At 41.4% G+C, this 24,431-nt stretch overlaps 1 protein-coding gene across 1 annotated transcript in view; it reads left to right on the forward strand.

Annotated features, from left to right (window-relative positions):
- Positions 1 to 24,431, forward strand: part of LOC125101596 (fibrocystin-like) — a 269,137-nt gene that overhangs the window by 138,601 nt on the left and 106,105 nt on the right. Inside the window, 2 exon segments of the mRNA XM_047731988.1 lie at positions 159 to 371; positions 24,101 to 24,311. Coding sequence (XP_047587944.1) covers positions 159 to 371; positions 24,101 to 24,311 — 424 coding nt within the window.

The raw sequence follows: 24,431 nt of genomic DNA on the forward strand, positions 1-24,431 counted from the left end.
CATGTTCTACTGAGCTTCTAGAAGAGAGGGGGAGACAAAATAAGTCTAAATTGCTGCAAAAGTATATAAATGCAGAGGATTTCCTCAGACATTGGAACTGGCAAAAGGAGGTGAACCTTATCCTTCTAAGGACTGACAATCTTCTCTTTGGTCATTAGGAGGCAAGCTGATTTTCATGGATCCAGGACCCATTGAGCTTAGGGCACACTCCATCCTCATTTCCGATGGTGGAGAGCTCTGGATTGGATCTGAGGATAAGCCCTTCCAAGGCAAAGCTGAGATCAAACTCTACGGGAGTTCCCACTCTACTCCCTTCTTTCCATATGGTGTCAAGTTCCTGGCGGTGAGAAATGGAACTCTTTCCCTGCATGGTGAGTGAGACAATTCACCAGAAGAGATGAGGTAGAATGGTATCTAGATAATGTGACAGTGATGGGCAAGTGGTAAAACCCCTTAAGAGTCTTTGGCTGTTAGTTGCTGAGACAACAAAGTTAATTACAGCATGGGCACTATTTCCTTAAATAAGAAATATTAGTTGTTATGATTCCTGTGGCAGACAGAGTATATTTGGTTCCCAATTATGTACTCCCCTTCCTATAAGAGAATTATATGCCTCCACCAAGTGCAAGGTGACTTTCAGTGCCTCCCATGGGGTGGGCCATACTTCTCTGTCCCACTGGGAGATGGGACTTAGCCATGAACTTGCTTGGGTCAAGGAATGTGAGTGGTAATGATGACTGCATGGCCAAGTAGAAATCTTAGGAGCTGTTACATTGCTTTGGCCATTTGTCCCATTCCTTCTGCTGGAGAATAGCCTGTCCCATGTAGGGGGACAGCTATATTCTTCAGCTTGGGCAACTGAATTGAGGACAGTCGGGGTGGAGCTGCAGCCCACCTGCTGCAATCCTGAAAGTGAATGGGGAATGATCTTTGTCTACTGAAACCACTGGGATTGGTGTTTGTAACAGCAGCATAGCATAGTGCAAACTGACTGATGGGCCATTTACATTGATAGCATCACAAATCAAATAGATATGACTTTATTTTGTTGTGTCATGGCTGTCTTCCCCTCCTGGGAGCAGGATTTGGTTAAAGTTCTACTTAGAATCCTGTCATTGGGGGGGGGGGGTTGGGTTCTTATGGATTTCTGGGAAAGAAAGAAAAGAAAAGAAAACAGGAATTAGGCTATATGTGTTTCTGTTGCCATTTTATCATCTTCTGATCACTTAGTCCCACTTTACAAAAATGGACATTTTTATTTTCCTGGAGATCCAGGAAATTACTAAGTGTACCAGGAGAATCCTCAGTATCAACTGGAAAATGTGTAAGTATAAAATGATGAGCTTCGAATGTCTTTCAGTGGATACTTATATACTTTCAGTTACATAGCATGAGCCAAAGGGAAGTCAAAATGTTGGTTCCAGATGGTGGCCCAGTCTCCAGAAAACTTGATATCATTGATATTGGCATGACAACCTAAATTGGTCATATAGCTATGCTGAGGGGTCTACTATTTTGCTCTGTTAAGGCTCTGTGTATTACACAGTAGTTCTCCCTTATCTGTGGGGGGCACGTTCTAAAACCCCCAGTGGATGCTGGAACTGTGGATAGTACCAACTACACATATACCCACTCTGTTTTCTCCTATAACTACATACCTATGATAAAGTTTGATTTGTGAATTACACACCCTAAAAGATTAACAACAATAATTAATGATAAAATAAAACAACTGTAACGATACAAGGTAGTAGAAGTTATGTGAATGTGGTCTCTCAAAAGGTTCTGTACTCACCCTTCTTGTGATCACGAGATGATAACATGCCTCCACAATGGGATGAAGTGAGGGGAATGAGGTAGGCACTGTGATGTAGTGTTAGGTTATTAGTGACCTTCTGACCAGGTCAGAAGGGGGATCATCTGTTTTCAGACTAGAGTTGCCCATGGGTAACTAAAATCACAGAAAGTAAAACCACGGATAAGGGGGAGGGGAGTTAGTTAGTCTGTGGGCCTCAATCATAGTTCACTAAAATGCAGTCTTTTGCCTCTTTTGGCTTCCTATGAGAGGAAATGAAATCTTTTCATCAGGCATTTATAAAGTGTTGACTTTGGCCAGCCAGACTGCTACATATGGGGGATATATTTTATAAGGCTTAAAAAAAAAACCCATAACTATTTGGACAGAAATGCAAAATGCCTACAGTATTGATTCTTATGTTCTGCTTTATGGAGGACTCCTTCCTCCTCTCTTCATCAGCAAGAACTTATATTGATGTTGTTGTTCAGCATCCATGAGGTTTTCTATCTATCGTGCATCAACTGTGGTCTTCAGATGTTTGCTGCGCTCCAGCAGCCACTTAGGCTTCCAACCCAAGGTGCTGCTCTTTACCACTGAAGAAACCCAGCTGGAGAACAGCAAGAGGGCACAGGACAGTTTTTGCTATAGACCATCAGAAGGGCCCTGAAGCTTAACAGTGGTCCTCTGGATTGACGGTCACTGTCCTATACAAGTCCAATGTTCAACTCTTGGTAGAAATGGAAGTACACATGAAAGAAGGTGAAGATGCCTAATTCTTCTATCCCACTTCTTTCATTCCAACTCTTCTCATGTTCATGTTCTATCTGGAAGGATCAGCAAAACAGCTCGTAAATAAACCTTTATGAGCCTGCCTTTTCAAAGGATCCTGTGCTCCTAAGCGTTTGTGTTAAAACAATTGTCAAGTTAAGAAAACCTTAATGCCATTGCTCATAATCAATCAGTGCAGGCCAGCCAAAGCAAAGGAGATGTTTCAGATGTGGTTGGAGAATTCTGAAAGTTACAAATCAGTGTTACAGCTTCAGCCCTGGGATGTTACTGATACTGGATACTGGATATTGGATGTTACTGGATATCCTCTCCCTCCCTCCCTTCCTTCTCTTTCTCCTGCTCCCTCCACCTCCTCCTCATCTCTTTTCCTGCATCCCCAGGATTAGGTTGTCCTCACCAATGGGTTTACCCATTTCCCCAAAGTGCTACCAACATGGGAGTAGCTAGGATCTCTGGGCAACCACAGAGCTTGCAGTGAACACTTGCAAAAGCAAGCTATTTTCCTCTCTGAAATGATGCCGCCACATCTCATTCATTGAAGGAAACACTGTATGGGAAAAAGCACAGTCACTGAGCGAGGGTTCTGAACCTTCCCCTAGTGTCTGTCAGAGAATTCCCCTCCTCCCCGCCAGCCTGAGGCTCACAAGTCCCCTCTCCCTGTCTCCTACACCTCTGAGGTCTGAGATTCCCCTCCGGCTGTGCTCTATAGCATGGCTAAAATCATTACATAATTTCACTGGCCTTTTCCCAGGGCCAGACGTGGGTCTGGTGACACTGGGGCTTTAGGGAAGAACTCATTTTCTTTTGCTGTCAAGTATGCAAAACAGTGAGCCACTTGATTCACTGCTTTGCACCCAGAATCCCTAATGACCCCGCATTCACTCGGCTTCCTGGCATGATGGAATGAGACTCACCACCTAGTGCACAGAAAACTCTTCTCTAGGAGATTTTTTTTTAATATGCAGGTTTCTAGGCCTCACCCTCATAGTCTGACTCGGTGGGCCTCACGAATGGGCCTAGAAACGTGCATTTCAGTGGGTGATCTGATTCATGTGGCTCACTGACTACTCTTGGAGAAATGCTGTTTTTAGTGGATAATAGTTTTGGAATCAGAACTTCGCGCAGGTCTGGTACAGATCACCTATGACCTTGGACAAATGAAGCTCCATAAAACTGGAAAACATGGTCCTCACTTTATAGATTTACTGCTTGTGAACCACTCCAAAGTATTTGGCACACATTGACACTCAAGCAGAGTGTTATTTTATTATATTTTACCCCCCTGCCCCACCCCGGAGCACTGAGGACCCAGGGCCAATTATCTCATGTTTTCTTTTAGCAGGGAGAGCAAGAGGGGCTTCTATCTCAAAATTTGGCATGAGGCCAGCCCTGCCTAGAGATTTTTCTCCTTATTAATTTCCTTGTCTACCTCTTCTGATCAGAGCAAGAGAGAGGTTTTAGCAACATTCCCAGGCATCTCCTATTCTGTTCCCACCACCCAGGGAACACCTTTTGATTTTAATCTCTGGTGGGGCAGCTGCTTCCCAACAGTGGAAAACCACCGTTCCTGGGTGTGGTTACAAGATAGTCTTCTGGAAACTGTCTGCATGGGCCTCAGGATAGGCAGAAGCAGAGCACTGCTCAGCTATGAGGCCTTTTGGACGCATTTTATCCCTCGCGCCCAGCAGGGAGAGGACTGACTGACGGGTATTAATTTAGCTCCAGCTTGGGTCACAGAGAATCACACAAGTCGTCTGCATGTGAGGACAATGGCTTTCCCACCCTCCCTCCCCCCGGTCTCCTTCTTCATTGCCACCCCCTGGAACGCTTCTGCTCCAGCTAATTTCTCTCATGGATTCATATCGCTAAGCAAACAGGCTTTGCTATTCAGCTGTCATGAGGAACGATGGAGCTGAAAGCACATTTCATGTTTTTCTTTTAATGTAGGAATACTCTCACACACACGCAGGCCATCTTTCTCTTTCTTGGGGTTTGGGAGTGGATCAGGGCAGGACTATTCTGTTCAGAATCTCTGATGGGGTTCAGATTGCCTAAGAGATCATGTCAGCTGCTCACTGGGATTCTAAATGTGACTCTGGGGTCTCAGGATGCCTCCAGAGTGGCCATCTGGGGTCTGGCTGGTTGTGGTCAATAAGGAAATTTCACTAGTGCCTTTTTCTTTCCCCACTCTGTCTGCCAATCCAGGTTCAGTACCCCAAACCGAGTGCCAATCACTTGTCACTTTTTAAGGGGGTTGCTGTCAGCCCGGACAACTTGAATTTTTGACAATGTAATTACGGCCCTTGCTTCCACAGTGGGAGTCTGAACAGGATGGTGGGGGTTTTATTGATTGTTCAGCAGGGAAATTTATCAATGTCTCTCACTTCATTTCCAGTTCCTCCCTGAGAAATTTGGCTGGCAGTTTCTTAGGAGAAAAAGCAGTCTTATGGCCTTGAATGGACTTCTGTCTTTGTCCTTCTCAAGAAATTACAAGATACTGGCATTTAAGTATACATGGAAGTTTCTGAGCAAAGCTGGTACGTGGGAGCATGGTTGAGGAAAACACTAGGGCGATTGTTACAAATGTAAGAATTTGGTAGGAACAAATAAGGAAAGAAAAATGAGTCTAACCAGGCGAGTTTAGATATGGTTTGTTTTCCTTCTAAAAGTACCGAGTATCTTTATTTAAATTCCATGCTTTTTATAAGTATGGTGTCACGGGCACTGTTTGAGTTGCTAAAGGGTGTCGGGCTGTCTTGAAGCACGGTTCCGGGTGCACAGAGTACACCCACATTATGGGAGCGTGTTTCTGGCTTTCACCCTCTGCTCCACAAAATCCAGATGTTTCCTGGAGGAACTTCAGGGGTTCATCAGACAACGAAGTGTTTGGGGGTCAAGCAATAAAGGTTTAAATTGCTCAAGTAATCCATTGCCTATCTATTTGCATAATATTTCCTTGGAAGAAAGAGTTCCATTGCCCAAAGAGTGATTAAAAGCAACTCTACTAGCTCATCCTTTTAACTGTGGTGTGTAGATCCTTTTGAGGAGTTCAGGGCGCCTCTCCGTCTGATCCCTTCTTTTCCCAGGACGGATAGAGCTCGGGGACTTTTCCTACCGTGTGCTCTTTGTTGTAGGGTGTAACTTTCCAGAGCCTGTTTTGTCTTAGAACTGTTCCTCCAACAATAGGTTGTCAGATCTTTGCTCTTTTGTCACCTGACCAGCCACAGCCAGTTCGGTCTCCTTTACACCCATCTCATCTCCTCTTGCCCCCACCTCTTACCTAGTTCTTCTAGACTGTGAGTCTCTCCATTTTTGTCTCTCATTCCTTTGGGCTGGACTATAAACCATTGCAGTGGCATGGCATTTTTGTGTGTAGCTTTACTCCTCTTGAAATGCTTGGTTTTCAGGGACAGAAGCCCAGGGCAAACAGACTTAGAACACAGGATTTATGAGTTTTTGGTCAAGCTCAAGGTGCACAGGAAGACCACGGGCCTTGAGGATGACTGCCTCCAGGCCCCATCCTGTCAGGACTCAACTCACAGTCTCTCATGTCTGCGTCTCTGTGCATGTATTGTCTTCACTGGCTCCTGTTCTTCACTGGTTACATCTGTATGGCCACTGTGTTTTCTGGTTTCATGTGGACTCTGGTTTTCCAAAGAAAAGAGCTCTGGAAGCAGATGATCCACTTCTGAGGTAGCCTCAAAAGGCCAAGAGTAGCCTAATGCCATGTCACAAGGCCTATGTGCCATTCACCTCACTTCATCTCATCACATAGGCATGTTATCCTCTCACATCATCACAAGAAGGAGAAAAGGGTGAGTACAGTACAATAAGGTATTTTGAGAGAGAGAGGGACCACATTCACATAACTTTTATTGCAGCATATTATTATGATTGTTCTATTTTATTATTAGTTATTATTGTTAGTCTCTTATTGTGCCTAATTTATAAATTAAACTTTATCATAGGTATAGATGAACAGGAAAAAAAAACATAGGATACATAGTGTTGGGAACTATCTGTGGTTTCGGGCATCTGCTGGTGGTCTTGGAATGTATCCCTTACAGATAAGGGGGTACTACTGTAAATGCTATGGTTTTCCTTCCTCCTTTTCAAGGATTTTGGATTTTCTCAATATTGAAGAGTTTCTGTGTTTTTCCCTATCACTTTTTAACCACAAACTGTTACCTGAGATCTTGTGGGAATCTGGAGCTGGTGTGGTGTATAAATTGGCCATTGGTCTTTGCAAATGGACTTTTTAGGGATGTTTGAGAGAATTGAAACTTCTAGACAGAAATATGACTCAGAACAGACTTTATTTTCCTCTAAGTTGCTATCTTAATCCATAGTCTGATGGATCTTTTTTCCCTTTCCTTTAACAATACCACCTTGGGCACCATAGCTTTCCAGCTGATTTAACATATTAAAAAAGGCCAGTTCCAACTCATCCACTTTATTTTTTTTTAAGATTTTATTTATTTATTTATTTGAGAGAGAGAAAGAATGATGGAGAGTGAGAGGGTGAAACAGGTTCCCCACTGAGTAGAGAGCCCATTTTGGGACTTGATCCCAGGATCCCGAGATCATGACCTAAGCCAAAGGCAGACGATTAACCAACTGAGCCACCCAGGAACCCCCATCAACTTACCCACTTTAAAACTTCAGTCTCCTTCTCATGTAATACTCCTTTCTCCTTCTCGAGCCCCTGGCCTGAAGCATTTGGAGGGGCAGGGGTTTGGCTTGCTCCTTTGCTTTTCCATCCATCCTTTTTACTCATATATTCTTGGTGCTGGGACAGAAAGAAGAGGTGAGGCGAGAAGGCTCACTGAAGGCTTTCTTGAAAATGTGTGCTTGTACCCTCCTAATATTATCCTAATATTATCCTATATATCCTAATATTATCCTAATATCTCAGGATATTACTGGTTGACTGTTGATTCTTTTTCCAAAGATTTCTATATAAGATCTTTGGAACCTTGTAGGAGACCTTCTCACTGTTTTCTAGCATAGAGCTGCCCGCCCCCTGCCTTGGATTTGCAGTGCCCTTAGATACCGCCTTAGGGCCCATTTTGGGTAAAGTACCAGAATACTGGCTCAAGAAGAAAGTTAACAGTCTTTGCACACCAAAGGTGTTCTACTCACCACCCCTTTTCCTGCTCAGCTATCTTTTTTGAATTATCTTTCTCCTATTCAATAGGCATGGGCAGCTCCACAAATATGCTGCATGTGCAGACATCTGACCTGGGGAAAAGAAGCCAGTCTCCTATTTTTGCTGGTAGCCCTATGCCTGGTACTTCTGAAGCCGTTCTTTCTTTAAGTGGAGAGAGGAGCCTTCAGACTTCCCTCCTTGGGAAGGAGAGGAAAAGGCCATGACCTGTTTACCCAGGCTGATGACTCACTCCCATTTCTGAGAATTCCTTTGAATGTCCTCTTTTTGTTGCACATATACCCTGAGGTGGGATCTGTCCAGGGATGGCTCAGATGACAGAGTTAGATTAGTCTCCTTTCTGTAAGCCCCACGGAAATGTCTGCTCCCTAGCTGTTCATGGCTCACTTACAGTGTGGGGCCTTTTATCATCTCTTTGTTTCCTGCTTGGGTCCTCTTGGTTGGTTTGGGGGAGCAGAAGTCCTGCTTCAGAATTTGCTACATTTGCACCTATATGAAAGGGTGTCACAAGGGATATTGGGTTGAAAGGGAAAGCAACCATTGGTATGTTTGTGTGCGTGTGTGTGTGTGTGTTTTGCTGTGATTCATTTTGATTTCGGGATGGGAAGCAAGAAAGATCAAATTGAGGAGAAATGGAGGAAGGGGGATGAGGAAAATTTAACACCTGTTCTTTGCCTTCTATAATCTTTAACTCAAACAAGCTTCAATACAGCGTTGGGGTTCTGGTCAGCTGGTATGTTGTGGCTGATCATCATTATGTGGTCAAGTTAACTTGGAACCCTTAGCATGGTAGGATGGCCAGTGATGGATGATTGGTTCTCCCTTTATTTTTTTTTTTAAATATTTTATTTATTCAAATTGTGGTATTTATTTTTATTTTTTAAGATTTTACTTATTTATTTGAAACAGAGAGAGAGAGAGATCACAAGTAGGCAGAGAGGCAGACAGAGAGAGAGGGGGAAGCAGGCTCCCCGCCAAGCAGAGAGCCTGATGTGGGGCTCGATCCCAGGACCCTGAGACCATGACCTGAGCCGAAGGCAGAGGCTTAACCCTCTGAGCCACCCAGGCACCCCTGGTTCTCCCTTTAAAGCAGATGAGGATTGCTCCTCAACTACATACATGGGTCTCAAAACAGAAGCAACACCTCCAGTGGAAGGTGAGGTGAGAATTTTCTTTATTCTGTGTCATGCCTTAAAGAAGTCCAAAACACAGCTATCCTATGCTCAAAGGCAGAAATATTTCTGGTAAAATCAAATTGATTTTTTTTTAACTGACATAGCTTAGAATCTGGAATTCCTTGATTTGGACAACAGTGACCTTGAAATAGTCTATATGAAAGAGTTTCTTAAATTAAGGGTATAAACCACACTTTAAGGAACTTGTTTAAACATGTTAAAGAGGGGCGCCTAGGTGGCTCAGTGGGTTAAAGCCTCTGCCTTCGGCTCGGGTCATGATCCCAGGGTCCTGGGATCGAGCCCCGCATCAGGCTCTCTGCTCAGCGGGGAGCCTGCTTCCTCCTCTCTCTCTCTCTGCCTGCCTCTCCACCTACTTGTGATCTCTCTCTCTGTCAAATAAATAAATAAAAACCTTAAAAAAAATAAAATAAACACGTTAAAGAGAACCTGCTGTTTTTAAGGTCTTTAGGAATTTAGGTGTTTACATGTAAATGCATACTCCTAATTAGAAATGAGTTCTAGCTATTCAATAATCCAAGTACAGCAGGAACCCCACTTAGAAACACATTGTAATGTACTTTAAGTTTCTATATATACCTGAAAGTGTTGGCATTAGTCAGATCTTTTTTGGTTGCAAGTGACAGAAAACCCAATTTAGAAAGAAATAAGGGTATTTATTGCCTCATATAACTGAGAAAACAAAAAACAAAACAAACAAAACAAAACAAAAATTGGAGGCACAGCTGAGTCCAGGTGCTCCAATGAAGTCATTAGGATTTTGTTTCACCACAACTCTAGGCTCTGCTTTCCTTTGAATTGACTTCATTCCCTTCCTTCCTTCCTTCCTTCCTTCCTTCCTTCCTTCCTCCCTTCCTTCCTTCCTTCCTGCCCTCCTTCCTTCCTTCCCTCCTTCCTTCCTTTCTCCTTTCTGTCCTTCCTTCCTTCCCATCTTTTTTTTTTTTTTTTTTTGAGAGCGAGTGAGGGAACATGTGCTCTTGAGCAGGGGGAGGGGCAGAAGAAGAGGGAGAGAGAGAATCTTAAGCAGGCTCCATGCCCAGTGTAGGGCCCCATCTCACGCCCCTGAAATCATGACCTGAGCTGAAACTGAGAGCTGGACACTTAAGTGACTGAGCCACCCAGGTACCAATCCAGCTCTCCTCTCCTGGAGGTAGAAATGGGTCTTGGCAGCTCCAGGTGAAAGAGTGGCTGTTTTCCAATGGCTATTTGACCTCTGAGCAAATTCTAACATTTCCCTCCATTAACATTCACATCTCTCCTGTTTTTCACCTTTAGCTTTTAATACTAATGTATTATATACAGTTTATTTATCATATTTATTGTACTTGTGCTAGAGTCTTCCTTAGTAGAATGTATACATCATGATGACAGGGAGGTTCCTGGGTTTTTGTTTTGTTGTGTGTTTTTTTTTGTTTGTTTTTATTCATTTATAATATCTCTATTGCCTACAACAGTGACTGGACTTGTAGTAGGCTATCAAGAAATGTATGTTGTGTGAACAACTGAATGAAAAACTTGAGCAAAATCCTCAGGATTAACTTTGGCCCTGTTTGGGTCAGAAGTCTATCACTAAAACCGGTACTATGACCAGGGAAGTGGTATTCTTTTGGTCAAGAGGGAGCAAGTATGTGGACAACCACCCAGAGCTACATTGTCTGAGGTGGAGGGTGGATGGTTTATTAACATTAGAGATGTGTTATTTAAACAGAGTAAGAGAATGGACATGTAAAAACAATGGCTTGTCTACTTTATAAACATTTGACAATCTAACATTTTTATTACTTTTACTAATTTGAAATTACAAATTAATAAGATTTTACTGGATAGTAAACAAATTCCAGTTTGTTTAGTTTGGCTGGAAAAAAATCCCAACCAACCAGTCGCTTCACGAACAAAAACCAAAGCCACAGTTGATAGAAACACAACTAATAGAAAATTTAGAATTAAGGAATATATAATAGCACTGTGATTTTTTAAATATTTGATTATGGCTAGAGAGCATCAGTAAATGAAAGAGGTTGATTTTAAGATAGTTTTCAGTTAGGGATCTAGAACCACATAACTCTTGATTTGGATTGGTCACTTTTTTGTATAAATATGTACATGAAAGGCAATGGCTAGCAAAGTCATCAGTCCTAAGTATAGTTGGCTCTTGAACAATGTGGGGCTTTTGGGCACTGATCCCTTGCACAGTTGAAAATCTGTGTACAACTTTTGACTCCCCCAAAACTTAACTCCTAAAAGCCTACTGTTAAATGGAAGGAAGCCTTACCAATAACTTAAACAGTCAATTAACCATGTTTTGTATATTATATTATACATTGTATTCTTACAATAAAGTCAGATATAAAGGAAAATGTTATTCAGGAAATCATAAAAGATAAAATATACTTATGGTACTGTAGTGTAAAAATTCTACATATAAGTGAACTCGTGCAATTCAAACCCATGCTGTTTAAGGCTGAACTCTATTAAGACTTGGCTTAAGCCATGGGGCGCCTGGGTGGCTCAGTGGGTTAAGCCGCTGCCTTCGGCTCAGGTCATGATCTCAGGGTCCTGGGATTGAGTCCCGCATCGGCCTCTCTGCTCAGCAGGGAGCCTGCTTCCCTCTCTCTCTCTCTCTCTCTGCCTGCCTCTCTGTCTACTTGTGATCTCTCTCTGTCAAGTAAATAAATAAATAAAATCTTAAAAAAAAAAAAAAGACTTGGTTTAAGCCAAAAAGAGGACCTCTAGTGAACAATGATGTATCATGTGACTAATTCTTCTTAACTAAGCTAGTAGGGGATGGACAACAAGCTTCTTTCTTTACTCCTTAGACCAGATAAATGACTGGAGACTTTGCTGATTAATAAAAGGTAACTCCAGTGTGGCCAGTGAGTTCAAGAAGAGGAGAGCAGACTTGCCTTAATGCTCAGGGGAGAACCTGTGTAGCCTATCTATTTTAGGCTTTTCTAGATTAGAGGGAGATTTGAAGGAGTTGCCTCCTGAACTCTTTCCCCTATCCCTGTGAGGGAGAGAAGGGTAAAAACAGAGATTCCCTTTTGTTTGGCCTGGTGAATTTTCTGTTCCCTAGGACTCTGCCATGTATAACCTAGAAATGATTGTTTGATAGCAACCTCTTTGAGGGTCTGAGTGGGGAGGTAGGGAAGAGAGCTGTGGGTATCTCTTGGCTACTAAGGAAATTATTATTTCTTATCAAAAGCTAGGCATTGACATGTTATAAATACTGGTACTATAGTAGAATATTTAGACCCCACAAAGATAAATTGGGAAGGTATTTTTCAATTTAGAACAATCATTTTTTTTTTTAAACCATGAGCTACTTCCTTCTAAAATACCAACCGTTAATAAAATGAAGTACTGAAAATAATACCTAAGGCCTTAAATTTCCTATGTAAGTCCCTATAGTTCCAAAGATTTTTCATGGATACATATATCATATTGGTTCTATTTATTTGGAGAACCCTGACTAATGCAGTGACTTATTCATTCCTGAGTAACATTATAAAAAAAAATTCAGAGAAAAACTTTAGAACCATAAGGATTTTGATAGGAAATTTAAGGCCGTTGGTACTATTTTCACTACTTCATCCTATCAACAGTTGAGATAGATAGGTAGATAAATAGATCATATTCATTCTATTTATCATGAGAACTCTAATATTGTAGATTATAATCTCTATTATAAGGAATTGGCTCATATGCTTGTAGAAGCTGAGGAGTCCCAAGATCTGTAGTCAGCAAGCTGGAGACCCAGGAGAGCTGATGTATATAGTTCTAGTTTGAGTGCAAAGTTCTAGTTTGAGAACTAAGAGAACAAATGCTGTCAGTTGCAGTCCAAAAGCCAGCAGGCTTTGAAATCCAAGAAGAGCTAGTGTTTTAATCCAAATCTGAAAGCTGGAAAAATCTCAGCTCAGCAGTTGGGTAGGAGTTCCCTCTCACTTAGGCTTTTTGTACTATTCATACTCTTTGGGTCTTTGATGGATTGAATGAGGCCCACCCTCATCAGGGAGGGCAATCAGCTTTACTTAGTCCATGGATTCAGATGTTAACCTCATCCAGAAACATCTTGACAGACACACCCCAGAATAATGTTTGTCCAGTTGTCTTTGGCCTTAGCCCAGTCAAGTTGACATATACAGTTAACCACCACAGTCACTAAAGTGGATCCCATTTTCTATAACTGACTCTGTATCATATTTTGGACACATAATTCAGGAAGATAACAAGCCTCTAGTCTTGACACACAGCTTCCCAAGGGGACATAGCTAGCTCGACAGTCTGTTAGCTTCCTTTCAAGATTTCTATAGTTTACTCTCTCCTGCTGGCACATGAGAATCTTCGCTGAACTTATCCTGACTCAGTTCTAGAACATTCATTCATTCATCTTCCTTTTGATGAATGTCAGGAGTTTGGGCTCTGGAAGTAGACTGCTTGGGTTCAAATACTATCTTTGTCCCTGATCTGGTGGAACTTGAAATAGTCAGTTCCTCAGTGTTGCAGTTTCTAGATCTATAAACAAGAGATGACTCAAAAACATTTCAACCTAGAAACAGCTTCTTGCCTCCTTCTCAAACCTCTGTCAGCTTCAGCCTACTCTCCTCCACCCCAGCCTCCTCTCCAGGATCTACCATGACCATCCAAGTGACCTAGAAGTCCTACAAGATGTCCGCCTCCAGCCCTGAGGCCTTCAGTAGCTGCTCTTCCATGAGAGTGCCAGGTGCACACATCAGCTCTTCCACCTTCTTCTGGGTGGACAGCAGCTTCTGAGTGGCCTGAGCAGTAGCATGAGGTGGTTGGAGGCTATGACAGGGCCAGAGGTATGAGAGGAATCGTGGCTGTCTCATTGAACCAGAGCCTGCTGAGCCCCCTCAAGCCAGAAGTGAGTCTGAATATCCAGGCTATGCACATCCAGGAGAAGAAGCAGATCAAGGCCCTCAACCACAAGTTTGCCTCCTTCCAGCAATAAGCTGCAGCACTTGGAGCAGGAGAAAAAATCCTAGAGTCCAAGTAGAGCCTCCTGCAGCAGCAGAAAAATGCTCAGAGTAACATGGACAGCATGTTTAAGAGTTACATCAACAATGCTCAGGGGCAGCTGGACACACGGTAGGCAAGGAGAAGCTGAAGCTGGAGGTGGAACCATGACAACATATGGGGGCCAGTGGGGGCTTCCAGAATAAACATGAGGAAGACATCAAAGAGTATGCAGACATGGGGAATAAATTTGTCTTCATCAAGAATAGGAACAAAGTTGACATGAACATGATGGAGCTGGAGTGTCTCCTGGAAGGGCTGACCCATGAGATCATCTTCTTAAGGCAGCTCTATGGAGAGGGGATCCGGGACCTGCGGTAACAGATCTCAGACACGTCCCTCGTGCTGTCCATGGACAACAGCCACTTCCTGGACCTGGATAGCATTATCACTGAAGTCAAGAACCACTATGAGGAGCTCAGCAACCACAGCTGGGTTGAGGCCAAGACCTTGTAACAGATCAAGTACGAGGCACTGTTGGCATTGACTGGGAAGCACAGGGATGACTTCTGTACATGAAGATGGAGATTTCTGAGATGAACAGGAACATCGGCTGACATCAGGCTGAGCCTGGGGACCTCAGTCGGTTAAGTGTCAGACTCTTGATTTTGGCTCGGGTCATGATTTCAGATTATGAGATCAAGCCTACTGTCTAGCTCACACTGGGTGTGGAGGCTGCTTAAGATTCTCTCTTACCCTCTCTCAAAAAAAAAAAAAAATGGAAAGAGTTTTCTAAGTGTGAAACAAAGGTAGAAGCCATTAAAAAATACTTGTAGACTTACTATTATACAGGTCAGAAAATGGCATAAAAATACTAAAGTTAAATAACTGGGAAAGAAGCAGGTTCTTTATGTTCCTATCAAGAATATTACAAAGGAGGAAAAAAGAATATTACAAAGAGAGCCAAAGGGGCCCAAGCCCCACTTGGAATCCCAAAAGAACCTGAAAAATTAAATTTGAGAGGATTGCTCTGGAAACCTGAAAGGAGTGTCTTCCGTTTATCTTTCTGCCAGAGATGAACACCAACTATGTGTATGCAATATAGAGGTGAGCCATGTGTGTGTTAAATGGATGAAAAGGATGGAATGAGTGTCTGGGCATGGTTTCATTATCTTTAGATGAAAGTAATAATTCCAGTCTTTGCTACTTCACAGAGTTGTTGTGAGTTAAATGAGAGGAAAGAATGGGAAGCAGTTTTGAAAATTATAAAGTGCCAGGATCTAGGTAAAATCCAATTTTAACAAATACTGAATATAATGTCCAATTCAACGATAGTCTTCCTCCATGACCAGGCTGAAAGCAATACTATTAATAGTATTGCTTTGATGATATGTATGGAAGAATTCTCTTTGAAGGAAAAATCATAAGCTCCAGCCCATGTAGCATTCCATTTACTTAGCAATGTTGAATTTCTTTTGATACTAAAAAATGTAAAAAAGATGTCAAATAATGGTCTTAACTTGACATTTTAAAACAAAAATGATTTTTTTTCCCTTAACAGTCAAATTGAAAGACCAAAAATAGAAGTAGTAGAAAGTCTGTGCAACTGGCATTCATGTGTGCTGTTAGTGTATATAGAAGTTGCGAGTCTTCCTGTAAGGTAATTTGGTAATTATAGTAATAGGCCTCAAACTAGGTATATGCCTTGATATAGTGATGCCATTTTTAGGAATTTGTTCTAAGGAGGTGACCATGAGCATTCATAAAAATTATGCTCAAGAATGTCCACATCTGCATTGTTCATGAGAGAAAAATATTGGGAATAAACAGAATATAAAGAATTAAAGGATTACTGTATAAAATGCACCACTTTTAAATGGGATACTATGATACCACTATGATGTTAAATAATATATAATACAGCTATTAGTAAGTATAATATTAAGTAAAGAGAATATATTAACATGTCATATTAGTTAAATGTATTACTCTATCAATTTTACTATATTAAGTAAAAAGAATTTACAAAAATGGTATGTCAAGAATTATAGCATAATCTATATTATGTATAGTATTATTTATATATGAAATTTTGTCAACTTTTGAACATAGGATAGAAAGGATGGGAAAGAAAAGACACTTATTAATCTATTGTAGTAAGACTGTGGCTGCTTTTATTATCTTCCTTTAGCTTCTCTCTCTCTCTCTCTCTATATATATATATATGTATATATACATATATATATATAATATAGTATTTATCAATCGTTTTTCTAAAAAGAAATTAACCTGTTAAAAATTAGCCCCATTTTCCCTCATTGCTGTCTCCACTCTAAACCATAAACTGTAGCAATGATTATTAAATATACTATCTATCTAGTCTGAGGTATACCTGAAGTTTTGTAAATGTTTTTGGGCAATGAAAAGGAGTGGGAATTAAAGACAAGTTATAGAAGCCTTTTGCACTAAACCACAGGATTTTGCCCTGGTGAGTAAAGGACTGGCCAGTACAGTTCTATAGAGCCCAAGAATGCTATTTGTTAAAATTGGCCGGAAATCCTTGAAGCATCTAGGAACAGTGTTACAGATATTTCCACATATCTTATAATTCACTATTTCCTGGGTATGTTGAGCTTTATCTTTATAGTCTTCTCAGTTGCTTGTTTTTAATCACAGTAGCAATAGTAAAGCTCAGATTGAGTAGAAACCAAGGTTAGCCTTTCTGATGCCTTTAGAAAAGGCCTTCATGGCTCACTGCACCATCTGAGTAACCTTGGTTAGCCTTGGTCTAAACCTCTGTGCCAACAAAATGGCAGACTTTTTCTCAGCATTGGGAACAGACCATGCCCAATTCCCTTTCATTACAGTATAGAAATGTTTACTGCTCAGCTGTGGATGCAGCCAGCTGATCCGCACATTTAAAGGATTGCTTCACTGAGCCTTCTTCTTCCTGCAGGCACATGTTCCCTGCTCTGTCATTGTCACCAGAGATGAGCCAGTACTGATGCAGAAGGCTCACAGTGCAGACACAAAGCTAAGTGCATGCGGGATTTCTGGGCCATGTTTTGTCTTCAGCCAGCAGAGATATCACAGCAAGTGGGTTCTTGAGGGCAGAGGGAAATGGTACATGAAAAATGCCCCATTCCATCTCTTCGGTCTGCCAGATAATCTTCTATTAATGCTAATGTCCCAGTCTCCTCTTCTGAAGTAGGGTAAATTGGATTGCCTCCAATTCACAGATGCTTTGAGTTCAAAGAGTTCCCTTTGTGAGATGGCTTTCTGGAACTTAGGATGCATTCTTCTCAAAGAAGTGGTGATAACCTTGTGGTTAAGGACCCAGGTGAGCACTCAAAGGGCAATTTCACTTAAATCTCCTTGCTGCCTGATGCTAGCGGGAGTAGAGCAGCTGGCCACGGAGTATAAGACTAATTGTGTGGGAGTATAGATCCATTTCTGCCGTGGAATACCAGGGACACATCTCTCTCCATTTGGGCTCTACTATCTTAATTCTGTTCTTATTGAGTACTAGTAACAGAGGGTGCACTCAGTCCCTCTGCCCTCAGAGTGGCTTCTGTGGCCCAGAAGCAACTTTTGGCATAGTGCAGTCTCTGGAAGCAGAGAGAACCAGTTCAGATGCAAGGTGGAATCAGAAGTCATCGTCAGCCTTTCCCCAGTTTCTCTGGTTACTCATCACCTCCTCCTGCTGTCAGAGATAGTATGTGACTAGAGAATTTGGGCCAGCTGCTGCCAGGAAGAAGGGAGGAATGAGAAATGGTAGAAGGGCTGGGTTTTCTCTCCATCTCTTTCCCCTCAAAGCTCTTATCCTGCTACCCTGCAGGAAGAGAGATGAAATGAACAGTGGGGAATAGGACTCAAGGATAAGGGACTGGGCGGGGTGCCCAGACCCTACCAATAATTAAAGAGTAAGGAAATGGGGGAGGAATGAGTTTCTCTCCACTGCATTGTTTTGTTTAGTTATGGGCAAGTGTGTTATCCTCATCTTTTGGTTTTTTCCTTCTACCGCTCCTTTTAGGTTTCTCCTCATCTATTCAATTTTGGAATGATGATGTTCAATGGGCTCAGGCTTGGATATTCTTCATTTATAACTATATACTTTCTCCTAAGTAATCCTACTCATTTCCATGGATTGGAATCTGTTTATATATTTATTTATCTAACCTCAGACATCTCTTCTGAGCTCCAGAATTTTCCCTTGAATATTCCCTTTAATATCTAAAATGTAACCTACATAAAATGGTGATCTAAAGGGTAGTATGTCTAAAAGTGAAGGCTACTAGAATATAAACCAGATGAAGGCAGGGATTTTTGATTGTTTTGCTCACTACTGTATTCCCAGTGGCTAGAAGAGCACACAGAACATAGCATAGTAGGTGCTCAGTAAATGTTTATTCAATGGACTCTTTATCTTCTTCCCTAGATGCCCCTGTTTATCTACTAACTTGCTTCTGCTTGGGCCTGTGAGGCATCATCGGCATCTTCTCCTTTACCTCTAGATCCAATCATCAATTCTCTTCGTTCTCCAAAAGAGAGCTCAAATTTCTATACTTCTTTTCAGATGCATTGCCTAACTCTTAGTCAAACTTACCGAAATTCTTGTTTGAACCACTGCCCTCATCCTTTCCCATTTACTGTGGCAGCCTGCTACATAGACTTCTTATTTTCCCTCCCCTGCCTTTCAATCAACAGCCAGGGAGAACTTTAAAAACAGAAATTTGATCTCAGAACTATTCCGAGTTAAGGTCCTTGAAAACATGCCAGCAAGGTCCTGTGCCATCTTGCCCAGTCACACCATGCCATCTCATCTGTTCCTGAACCTCCTATCTCCATTTAGTTCCTGGAACACATCAAGCTCCCTCTTACCCCCTGGTTGGCTCTTGTTCATCTTAGGACTTGAGTCAGGTTTTTTCTCATTCTCACAAATATGCAGTGAGTACATTTTCTCACTAAGGATTCTCTCCCCTCAGTTTGATTTGTGTATTCATGGTCTTAAAATATCACTAGTCTCACAAAAGTTTGATTTCTTTGTTACTATCTCAAGTATTTCTTTGGTGGTTACTTTTGGGATAAACTCTTCGTTGTTTGGGAGGACCCCAGAGTCTCTTTCTGAGTGGGTCTTGCTCACCTTGCTGGGTGCACTCTCACTCTCACCAGCAACCCCCCCACCCCCGTGTGTGTGCATTCTGCCCATGCTGCATACAGCAGCAATTAAAATGTGTCACATTGGCCCACACCATTGTATACATCATTGCATTTGTCTGGAGTGCCCTGCCTGTTTTGCATTTGGCCCACTAGGACTTAACCCTAAAGACCTAGCTCAGTCATCACCTCTTCTGGGAAGCAATCCCAGAAAGAACCCCTCCTTTTGCGTGAGTGAGTTCCTCCATGTCTGTGCACCAGGAGACACCGGATGTCCCTCTGTCTTAACCCTTCACATGGTACATCTGTGATTTTTGTCCATTTCCTGTACTGGTCATGGACCCTGGTCAGACAGGGACTCTGTTCCTTGCATGTCTGTCTTTCCAGTGCATGAAAAATGTTTATCTACACACACACACACACACACACACACACACACACACACACCCACCCACCACAGCATTCACCAATTTGCTATGCATAATGTGAAGCTAGCTGCATGCAGAAATAGGGGGAAATCATTTGCACGTATTTCAGAAAGATTTCTAGTTCTTTTGTGAGTTGCTTTATCTTTGTATTCTGACGTGAACATTAGTTTAATGAAATGATTCTTTCCTTTCTTTCTCCCCTCCCCTCACTCTCTTTCCCTCTCCTTCCTCTCCTCATCCTTCACTACCTCCCTGCCCCCAGTGATTTGGAAAGGTCTTGGCAGTTATTCACTTGGAATAAAGATTGAAGTCCTACAAAATAAACAGAGGACAATTAGTGATTTTAAGTGTGTTAACCCACAAAGATTATTTTCTTTCTCCCCATGCCCATTTGCTAAGATGTTTCTCTGGGATGGTGTAATTATGGATGAATGGCACTGAAATGCTTGGACAATAATTTGTAGGAAATACAATTATGAGTCAAAGTCATTAGTGGGAGTAAATGAATAGTTTGTTGGTTAACAGGTCAATGTTGAAAGCCCAAAGTGGTTAAATATATTAAATTACACATTAAGAGCTTAACCCTTTTCATTTGAGCATATTCATAAATTATTGACCTTTTCAAACTGTATTTTTATGTTTTTTGATTTGTGGTAGAGAAAGGAAGGGAACTGCCCAACTTGGGTTTTCTAAGAGTTCTTGAAGTAAAATGACTCACGTTTATAGCGTGGGCAATGCTTTCTTCATTACAGAAGCTGCCTGTTTTGCCTTGTGAAGCCCTTAAATAACATTTATGAAGTGAGGAGAATAATTTTTTGAGTACCAAAGTTCTCTGGGTACAGTTAAATTAGAATTATTTCCAGAGTCCAGCAATTCGATTATGTGTCCAGTTCTTTGGTTCTGGACTCAGAAGCCCCAGTTTCAGAACTCAGTGCTGACGTCTCGTGACTGTCAAATCTTGTCCTGAAGCATTTCAGTTTCCTAATCTGTTCAATCTGTCAAAAGAAAAACAAGAAGAAACAAACAGTTCTTACTTCAAGTGAAATTGCTTAGCCTAGGTTGGGTTTATTCTAAGTTCTTAATAAATGTTTGCATTGTTTTACTTTCAAGCACATTGGATATTATATAGTCATTTAGGCATATATCTTTTGTTTTTAAGATTTTATTTATTTATTTTTTTGTCAGAAAGAGAGAGAGAGCTTAGGTAGGAGGAGCAGGCATAGGGAGAAGCAGGCTTCCCACTGAGCAGGGAGCTAGACATGGGGCTCAATCCCAGGACCCTGGGATCATGACCTGAGCCCAAGGCAGATGCTTAACCGACTGAGTCACCCAGGTGTTCCTTGGCATATGTCTAATGGGAGTTTGCAAGTGAATGTCCAGAAGGCAGTATTCAAAATAATTAATTTAAATCCTTATGAGTTGAATGCTAATTGTAAGCCCGGGATTGTGACATATATAAAGGAAACATATAAAGCAGTGTCCCTGAATTCAGGTAGTAAATACTGAGGTGGGAGATAAGACATAGGCACTGTGATAATTATGGAATAATTTAATACTGAAATATATGGTACTGACTACAGGTTACATATCTCATCTCCCCAGTGCCCCAACCCCCTTGCCGAGTCTTCTCAGCCTGTGTGTATTTCAGCAGTGACAAGAAAAATTTATTGCCATCCCCTGCCCCCAACTCTCCCAGAATCTCCAGCATTTTTCAGCATTCCTGCCTGTTTGTTATAGGTGTCGCATGACAAATGTCATGTGAGTTCATCAACTCGTCTATTGCCATCACCATGAGGCTTTCTTTGTGCACTTTACCTCCTCTTTTGGCTTTCTTGGTCATTGTTCCTGCTGTCCTGTACAGTAGGAAAGACAAACAGAATTACAGTAAGAGGTCAAATTGCAGTGTGTTGAATGCTAGAAAGGAGAGGAACATGGCGACAGGACAGATTATAACACAAGATTGGACCCAGGTCATGAGGTCTTGGAGGCTTCCCTGAGGAACCAAGCTGAACAGCATTCTGAAGAATGAGGCAGCTAGAGTTCCAGGCAGAGGAGCATCAGGGGCAAAAGGCATCTGGAGAGTTCCTTCAGGTCCTTATCACAGGTTCAGTCATGGGTCCATGAACTCAGGAAAGAGGGCCTATATCTGAGCCAGACCCTGTCATCCTCTGTTTTTCTATCTACTCCTTTGTGTAAGCTTCTCCCTCCCGCAAATGGCCCACAGTATAGCCACAAACCTGGGCATGCCCAAATCCCAGATGTAAACAGATCTTTTGCTTCAGTACAAACCGCACATCACTAGAAGGTCTAGTAGGAGGAGGTAGATGTCAGCATGGCCAGTGGAAGAAGCAGGGCTTGAGCTGCATTTTGGAAGAATAGATGAGGGAAGGCAGGCCAGGCACCTAGATGGAAGGGGTAAAATGGGTAAAGGGATAGAGGAAGGAATGATCCTGTCAAATGAGAAGAGGTAAACAGACTGGATTTCCTGAAATAGAGAGTTTATTACAGAGTCAAAGACCATCAAGTAGATCAGAATCTGGAAGTCTGGAAGGGAATTTGGGGCTTTGTTACTGAGTATTGTAGGCAGACACTAGAGATTATAAACAAAGAAGGGATATAACTAAACTAGAATAAGGGAGAAAGAAGAGAAAGAAGAGAAAAAGGTGTTTGCAAAGGGTCTAGCTCAGGTGATTATTATAATTATTTTGACATTTGTGAGTTTGAGGTAACAATAGCTCATCCAAATGTCAACATCTACCATGTAGCTGGAAATACGATGTAGGCACTGATGAAACGTCCAAGGTTGATGCTTTGGTCATATACATTGACATGTGTTATTTTGCCATGAGAATGAATAAGTTATGAGATAATATTCCTGCTTTTTTAAAAGCTCTGTCAACAATTGAAAGGACATATGTTTATGTTAATAGGTAAAAATGCACTTCAAAGATTCTCTGTGATTTTTTTTCATTCATTCTGACTTGACTATTATAAGAATGATTAGTAGAGAAATACCTTTGTTGTCCCTACCTTTTGTTCTGCTACCTGTAGCTTGCAAGCTGGTAGGTGCAGAGTAGGTATTTTTTGCATATTGATTTAGTATTGTGCACAGCTGAGTACAGAGTTTAAAAGCATTTTTGTCTTTAATAAACATTTTTTATGCTTGGTAGAAAATTTTCCATATAGACATTCAAGAATAGATCATAGAAATTCACATATATATGCATATACATATAAAGAGACTTATTTTATTTTATTGTTCCCAAAGGTTAAAACATACAAACAAGGAATAAAATTAAAATTATTTTCTTTTGGGATGATTTATGTCTTAATTTCCACCTGCCCTATAATTAGAAATTTTGAACTCTGTAAATTATTTCAAGATAAAATTATTGCCCAAGTAAACTTCAGAAATTACATCATTAACCTAGGGACCTTTCCAAGCCTAGAACAACATTATTGGTACAAGTGCTTGTGCACACACAGACACATAAATAAAGAGGGAAGTTTAAAATAATTTGAAAATGATTTATTGTCGGCTACCTCTGTAGTTGGAGATTCAAGTATTATTACTTTACTTTAGTGCAACAAGGGAGGACAGTAAGTTGCTGTGGGCTAAAGGTAAATTATGATCTATTGCAAAGGAGGAAGGAAATGTACTGAGGAAAGAAGAAGGAGTTGGGAGTAAGCCATGTATTTTCTGAAGCGTTGCTTCAGATGATGGCTTGAAAAAAAGTCTTTGCCTTGACTCTTGTTGGGAAAGGCCAGAATAAACTCTTTGAGACAGACTACCTTCTTGAATCTTGGATAGTTAAGGAGTGGCCTTCTGGCATGGGGAGGATCAGATGGATGAGCAGGAGCCTGACACAAACCAAGACTCTAGAGTCTCAAGTTCCCCCACCTTCAACTTGGCTTAGCAAAGCCATCTTGGACATAGCACCCACTTTGGAATCTGAGGGATCATCAAGACTTAGGACAACCAATCCAAGGTAATTTTGAGTCTCTACACTACTAACCCATTTGTAAACTGAGCTGAAGTCTTCAGGTTAGAGATTTGTTACGAACTTATATCGGAGAGTCTAATAGTCATTTGTTTTTATTCGGAATAAGAAAGAAGTGGTAACATTTCATTCTCAAAACAGTATGATGCCGGGAAGGAAAATACTAATGTGTTTTAGATCTATTATGTGCAAGGTCCCAGCTAGACGTTTCATTGTTCTCTCATTTAATCCTCTTACCACTCTGTGGGGAAAGACCTCACTACTTCTGCTTTGTATCTGAAGAAACCAGAGCCATCCTTGAGTACATTACCCTTGGTTAGAACATAGCAAAACTGATTTAATTGTCAGTTGAGTCTGCCTCCAATTCCTGTATTTTTCACCTCATGCCATGTTCAATCCTGCATTATTTTTATTGCAACATGTAACAGATGAGAAAACTAATATAAAAAAAAAAAAGTAAACACATTGATGCTCATCAAGCCTGAAGCTTGCTTTCCCAGACTCTTACTTCATAGGATTCTTTGGCTGAATAACATCAAACTCATATTAACTATTAATATATCTAAAGGCAAATTTTCCTCATTTGGCTTTAGGTTTGCTCCCAGAAGTAACTGTCACCCATCTTCGAGCAGCTGCCTCTGCCCGGGACACAGTGTTGGCTCTGGAGGATGCCGTGGACTGGTGCCCTGGAGATGAAGTTGTCATCATTGGTGGAATCGGTGTCGAAGGTGCCAAACCCACAGAAGAGATTGTCATTGTGGAAGCAGTGCACAAAACAGACCTCCACCTGAGGTCACCCTTGAGGTACTGAATGTCAACTTAGCTCTGATTTGATGGAAGCAGAGGAGGTCTTAACTGTGTTGGTGTCTGGACACTTGTTTGTCTTTCCATGACGTCTTTTGGCATTAAACAATGTTAGATGTG

This window comes from Lutra lutra, chromosome 6 (genome assembly GCF_902655055.1).
Source record: "Lutra lutra chromosome 6, mLutLut1.2, whole genome shotgun sequence".
In the NCBI taxonomy this organism is placed as follows: domain Eukaryota; kingdom Metazoa; phylum Chordata; class Mammalia; order Carnivora; family Mustelidae; genus Lutra; species Lutra lutra.